Source organism: Pempheris klunzingeri, chromosome 20 (genome assembly GCF_042242105.1).
Source record: "Pempheris klunzingeri isolate RE-2024b chromosome 20, fPemKlu1.hap1, whole genome shotgun sequence".
In the NCBI taxonomy this organism is placed as follows: domain Eukaryota; kingdom Metazoa; phylum Chordata; class Actinopteri; order Acropomatiformes; family Pempheridae; genus Pempheris; species Pempheris klunzingeri.
This window is the reverse complement of record NC_092031.1, coordinates 16,106,424-16,113,191: the sequence shown is the minus strand read 5'-3', so window position 1 is coordinate 16,113,191 and position 6,768 is coordinate 16,106,424. Positions and strand designations below refer to the sequence as shown.

Sequence of the window (6,768 nt, the reverse complement as noted above, 5' to 3'; positions counted from 1 at the left end):
CCAGCGTGTCCGACAGACGGGTTCTTAGGCCAAAGAAATAAGAGCAGCGCTGACTCACGGTGGAGGATTAAAGCAGCAGCTCCTCCTCCGGCTCCAACATCACCATCACTCACACAAAGCTTACTGAGCTGATTTAACCGGAAATGCTGAATACGCAAAATGCATTTTGTTTGAACTGAAAACATTTTAATAATTTGAAATATTTTTTGTGTTTTTGTTTTTGAAGTAATCCAAAAAGTAATCCAGTGGATTATGATACAAATTTTTTTTTTTTCTAACCCCTTTGACCCATCTAACACATGAAAACACCACTTAGTTGATGTATGTGGTAGACTGCAGTGGCTCAAATGTTGAATGTTTGTAAAAAAAAAAAAAGAAATTGGGCTAAAGACAGAACTTTTATTCTTTCTTTGTTCTTATCTCTCTCTAAGTCTCTGTCACGCCCACAAATACATAGATGTACAGACACACACACACACACACACACACACACACACACACACTCTGCTCACATTTCTAATCATCAGACGTAATCTGAACTGCTGTGTGCACTCCCTGGCTCAATTAGGTCAGCACCATTTCCTCCAGTGTGACCTGCATTTCTCCCGACCTGAGCTCCACACTGCTGCGGGGAAATGACTCAGGCTTACGGGCCGAGTCGTACCGTCGCAGGAGAAATAAAGATAAGTAAGTAAACAAAAGAGGAAATCCAACAGCAGCACATATTTAGGTACGTGTCAGACACACAGGCGAGAGGGGGGAGGTGAAAAGGGTTTGGTCTAATATGGCATTTTGTGGCCACGGCTGCTTCTGCTCTGACAGGCCTGCCTCTCATCCTCTGTTCTCTGACCAGCAACTGATGTTATTTTGGAGGCACAAAATAGTTACATGTTCATGGTGATAATCTTCTTATAGCTGAAATTCTCACATTTATCTAATTTTCTTCAGTTTGTTTCACCTTTCAACACATTTTCTATATAGGAAATGAACTAAACACTTCCTGGTAGGCCTCGGTCAGAAGTGCTCGACAGCAGCGTGACCTGAATAAGGCCACTTCAGACTATGACCACATGAGTGATGAGGATGTTTTTTGTCCATTTATTCTCCCAGACAACTTTTCCTGAACAGCAGGAGGAAATCTAACTGCAGAGATGTCTCACCCTGCAGCATCTCAGGGACGTCCGACCAGGAACTGCAATACTCTCCAGGTAGGGTGATGTGACACCATGATCAGTGCAGAGGCAGCGCCGCCTGCTGGCAGAGAGGAGGAAGTGCGTCAGGCTGGATGTAGACAGATACATTATACTCAGAGCTGACAGTGTGTGTGTGTGTGTGTGTGTGTGTGTTGATGAGAGAGAGGGAGAGGGAGACCTGAGATCTGTTTAAATGTAATTATGGGATATAGATATAGGATATGTTGTACATAATGTATATAACATTAGTCAGTTTTAATGTTATATTAATATTCATTTCATTATTATTATTATTATAGTATAGTGTCACAAATACTGGACAAATCTTATTTATTCATTCTTTTATTTTTTATTCATTCATTTTATGTTATTTTATGTATTTGACTGGGGGGGGTAAAAGGTCAGACTGGAAACTATTTATACACACGGCAGCATTAAGCGGTATAGTTCATTCTTATTCAGTTCATGTATTTTTTTTTTTTTTTCATTACGCATTTAACTTGCACACAAACATGACATTGTTTGTGCTGAAAGACTTCTGTGTGTATCCGGTTAAATCTGAATTTTAACGTGTTTACATGTGTTCATTTGTGAGGGGTCTTTGTCACCATCAGCAAGCAAAATCAGATTAAATTGTGACTGATTGAGCATTAGGGAAAAATCCAGATTTGCTGTATTTTGGGACATTAAACAAGGACTGGGCTGTTTAGCAGGCACAGACTGTTGGTACGATATATTCATTCTTATTGAGCAGGATAGAAGGGACTCATTTATGGAGGGAAATGTCGACATGCATATGTAGGCACATTACTACGTACATTTCTTTGTTTGGAAAATGGCTTTAGGGACGTTTATAGTGCGTCACTAGTGCTGTACGTGAAACACTAGAATAAAGTCATGTGTACGGTTGACTCACGTTAGATTTAGACATTCTGGAGGGGAATAGTTTATGTTTTGCACTGAGGTTTGGTAGAAATAGGAAAATAAAACAGGATACGAAGCCCACAAAACTCGCCTCTGCCTTCATATGAGATTTTTATTTGAAACAGAATAATCCCAGAGACAGTTGCCGTCATCTTTTAAAATGTCTTCCTCACACACACACACACACACACACACACACAGCTGAGGAACAAACTGTGCAGTAGATGCTCGCGGCCATAAAGGCCCCAAGAGCAAACAGCAGTTGCCCGGGAAACAAAAGAAAACAAATCCCAAGTTCGGCCGAGTGAGTGTGTGTGACAGACGGCCACTGCACAGCATGTCAGCTCCTTCCTGCTCTAATTACAGCAGCCTGGCTAGTTTTTATTTACAAATCTGTCAGGAGTCTTATTCCCTTTTGTCTCTCCTGCTGCTCTCTGTGCTGGATCTGAGGACCCATTCATCTGGTAAGAAAGATTCTTGAAAATATTTGGAGGAACTAACCACTGCCTTTTGTTCTTAAAGGCTTCTTCTTCTCTTTGTATTATAACGTTTTATTTAGTTACAGTCCATACAGTCAACGCAGAGGAAAGGACACTTCAAAATAAGATCATTTTTGCCTATTTTCTCACTCCTTCCTCTTTTCTCAGTCTAATACTAGTTCAATTTTAAACACTGATTTGAATACTCAGCTCTTCAGATATAACAGTAAGATCCAAAAGATCACCTGACTGGCTTCTAAATGAGCCGGAAACATATCAGAAGTGTGTCTCCATGATCATGACCGCCTGTGCCTTCAATCTGCTCTCAGAGTTGTCTCACTTGTATCAAAAAGGCAGGATAGGATCATTTGTTTTAGACGGAGTTATTTTTTTGCTCATTATTTCTCCTAAAGGGGAGAAACAGCTCAGTAATCTCCAAATAAGAAGCTGATTTATTTCCGATTAAACGTCTATTCACAGACCACAGTGTTGCTCTTCAGTTCTGTCCACTGATCACAGATTGTAAACACACTAGAATAAAGGCCCCGCAAAGTGTTAGTGGATTTGGTTTGTCATGGAACAATGTGTGATAGTGTTACAGATATTTCACCCAAGCAGGAAGGTGAAACTCCGCTCAGCTGGCCGGGTTCTGCTGGGTAACATAACCTTGCAGTTGGGCTCCACTGTCACCTCGTATGTCACAGCACGTCGCTGATCACCGTTAACTACAGAGCCCGTCCCTGTCCTGTGTCCCCCCAGCAGCAGAATGGCCAAGGGGAAGAAAACCAGACAGAGTAAGGGTACGACCATCACCCTGAAAATGGCCCAGAACTGCGTGGAGCTGTCGCTGGTCGGTAAACGCCGCCTGGACCTCAGCTTCAAGGAGCTCTCCACGGTGCCAAAGTGCATCCAGAAGCTGTGTGACATTGATGAACTGGACCTGAGCAGGAACCTGATCAGAAAGGTCCCGGACTTCATTGACCATTTCATCAATATCTGTGTTTTGGATCTGCACAGCAACTATGTGAGTGTTGTTTGACTTCATTAAGTGAGGGCTGGGTTAACCCTCTAGGGCGCTGGCACATGCATTTGGTGTTAAGGACCCCCACACTGATGCACATCAGGCCGCAGACCAGCTTTTGATAAGATGTGGTCTCAGGGAGCCCCATCTTAGACTTAGTTATTCCATAAGAGTGTGTACTATAGATTGGCAGATCAATAGTGGCTGCTGTGACACGTGAACATTTTCATATATTTTCTCAACTTGTGACAAATGAAATAACTGTGAAATCAAAGTAATTCCCATTTTGCTGGAACCCTGTGGAACTCCCTCAAGGACCCCCGGTTGAGAACTGCTGCAAAAATGACCAGTGGACCTCTATTGACCCCCCTGTTTCTCTCACGGTGTGTGCTGTGAATGTATTAGGTACTGATTAGCATGTGGACATATATGGCCTATGGCCCTGTGATTGACCAGTCCAGGGTGACCAGAGTCAACTGGGATTGGCTCCAGCCCCCCAGCGACCCTTAATTATAAGCAGTATAGACAATGGATGGATATATGGACATATATCCATCCATTCATCCATTATCTATACCGCTTATCCGTCAGCCATGCCAAGACATGCAGGTTAATTGACGACTATAAATTCCCAGCCCCCCGCGACTCTTAAGGATAAGCGGTATAGACAGTGGATGGATGTAGTAGAAAGCAAAGTACATATAACTAAAATTTATACTTAAGGGATGACTCCTGTATTTTTCTTTGCATATTTTGGCTCCGAAATGACTGGTGAGTACAAAAACGTTTCAAATTGGTCTAGTAGATCTGTTCAGTCAGCATCCGAGAGCCCAGCTGTAAGGTAATTCTTCATAATGTTGACAACATGTTGGAAAGGATCCCGCCAGAGACAGACCTGTGAGATCCTTTTTGGTTGACCAGAAACAGCCTTTACACGGCTTGGTTCAAAGCCACCAGACTGTATTGTCAAAAGCAGTCATTTTACATGGTCTACCACTAACATCGGTTAGTTTGTTTGTGTTATTGTGTGACTTTGGTGTTTTAAAGGGTAAGTAAAGTAAATTCCTATTTTTTTCAATGGAGTCTGGTGGGTTTGGATATCGCGGCAATGGCTGTTTCTGGTTAAACAAAAAGGACCTTACAGGTCTATCTCTGTAGGGATCCATCCTGTAATGTTGTCAGACACTTCAAATAACAATCTGAGTTGCAAAAGCAAGTTCTTTTAGTGGATCCACTTTGATGTGGCACAACTGCCCCAAAGGATTATATTATAGATATTATATTTCTTTCACCACACGCTCACCACCCATTCTAGGCTGCCAAGAGAGGTGGACTACTTGACTATTTTTATGTCTCAGTTTATGTATCAGTCATTTCAAACTCAAAGAAATGTAAAAAATAGTGCCTGGGTTTAAAAAAAATACAAAGTTATCCTTTAAATACAGTACTTTACTGTAGTTTTTTACTACATAAATGAACTTACATTACATTCCACCACTGGTAAACTGTTGTATGACATTACAGAGTGTGTTTGTGTTTCAGCTGGAGGAGCTCCCCGTGACCATCGCCCGTCTCCAGAACCTGCTGGTTTTGAACTTGTGCAACAACCGTCTGACCAGCATCCCCAGCGAGCTCGGCCTGCTCAAGAAACTCCACACGCTCAACCTGGGCCTCAACCAGCTGGAGGCTCTTCCCGGCTCCATCGGCGCACTGAAGGAGCTCCGCCACATCGGCCTCTCTGACAACCGCTTCACCCGCATACCCGGCTGCCTCTCGAGACTGACCAAGCTGGAGAGGGTCAGCCTGGACAGGAACCCCATCCTCACCGAGCAGGCGCCCAGCCACGAGTCGCTCATGATCACAGAGAAGCTTTACCTGGTCAAGAAGAGCTTCCTGTGCGAGGACTGTCTGAGTAAGTGCCAAACTGAGAGGAAGAAGCTGGAGGATGTGACTGGAGGGAAGGAGCCCTAATGACTGGGTATAGCCAGCTTGGTGACCCAGGAAGACAGGGAGATGTAGAGATCGGTTTCACTTAAAAAAACATTTTCTTACAAGAAAAAGCCATTTTAACCTTCTAAAGTTAAGTTAATAAAATTTCAGATTGCTAAAAATAAATTAGTTTAATATCCAGTGAGCCTCTTTGATGACATAAACTTAATCTGGATTTACTTTTGTGATTTTCTGACTTGAAGTTTATTGTAAGAAATACAAAACAAATACAAAACAGTAAAAATACAAGTTTTCAAGCAGCATGAATTCAAGCAAGGATCACAGCTCCCTGACATGACTTCATAACTGTGCATGAAAATGAACAGAGGAAAACTGTACTGTGCACTAACTCCTATGTGCTGTGTGGCATGTGTTGACAACCTGTTTGGCCAGAGGGCAGCAGAGACTACCACAGGCCACAAACACTCAGTAAGCACCAGCACGTCTGTCAAACAACAGCTTTCTCTCATTGATTCAGAGTGTTTTAACAAGCAATAAGTGATGGTACTTTAATTCCAGTACAAGTATTCTGTCAGTACACTGAAAAAGGTCTTTAAAAAGGTAGTGCTGCAGGAAATAAATGATCAAATGTCTTGTTAATCAAACTTTTGGTAGTTTTTTTTTCTTCATTAAATTGTACCACCTAAGGGATTTTGAACATGTGTACATTTATTACAGTTTATTATAATGACAGAAGACTAAACATGAACATTTTTTGGTCTCTATAGATTTGCTTATATTGAATAATAGTTTATTAAAGCACCACTGTTATTATTGCACAACAGTGGCGATGCCTTAAACTTTCATTTAAAGCAGCAATAATCAGTATTTTTATGTTAAAAATGGATACAGCTATTGTAATCACTCGTAGTGACAAACCCACAGAGAATTATCACCCTTATCACCCTTCCTCCCAGCTTAGTGTTTTAGCATCTTTAAGCTGTAACAACCGACAGCGTACTATGTCCTTTCAATCTGACCACTCTCGTCAGTCAGCAGCTATTTTCAGGGGAAGAACCCCCCTACCATTACCTGTAGACATAAATTATATATATAGATTACTATATTTGTGGTGCCCAGAGAGGCGACCCCAGATGAATATCAATAAACAACAACAACAACTTCACCAGTTTAAGGGGTGAAAATGTGTCGTTGTTTGCGT

The 6,768-nt window shown here is 41.9% G+C and overlaps 1 protein-coding gene across 1 annotated transcript; it reads left to right on the top strand.

Annotated features, from left to right (window-relative positions):
• The first annotated feature begins 3,320 nt into the window (after window positions 1–3,320).
• On the top strand, window positions 3,321–6,164 carry lrrc18b (leucine rich repeat containing 18b). Its single transcript, XM_070852314.1, has 2 exons — window positions 3,321–3,620; window positions 5,160–6,164. The coding sequence occupies exons 1-2, from the start codon at window positions 3,363–3,365 to the stop codon at window positions 5,586–5,588; spliced, it is 687 nt and encodes a 228-aa protein (XP_070708415.1). The 5' UTR covers window positions 3,321–3,362; the 3' UTR covers window positions 5,589–6,164.
• The last annotated feature ends 604 nt before the right edge of the window (window positions 6,165–6,768 follow it).

Coding starts and splice junctions, on each gene's coding strand:
- lrrc18b (XM_070852314.1), top strand. CDS start 3,363: ATGGCCAAGGGGAAGAAAACCAGACAGAGTAAGGGTACGACCATCACC. Junction 3,621..5,159: donor TGGATCTGCACAGCAACTAT/GTGAGTGTTGTT, acceptor TTTGTGTTTCAG/CTGGAGGAGCTCCCCGTGAC.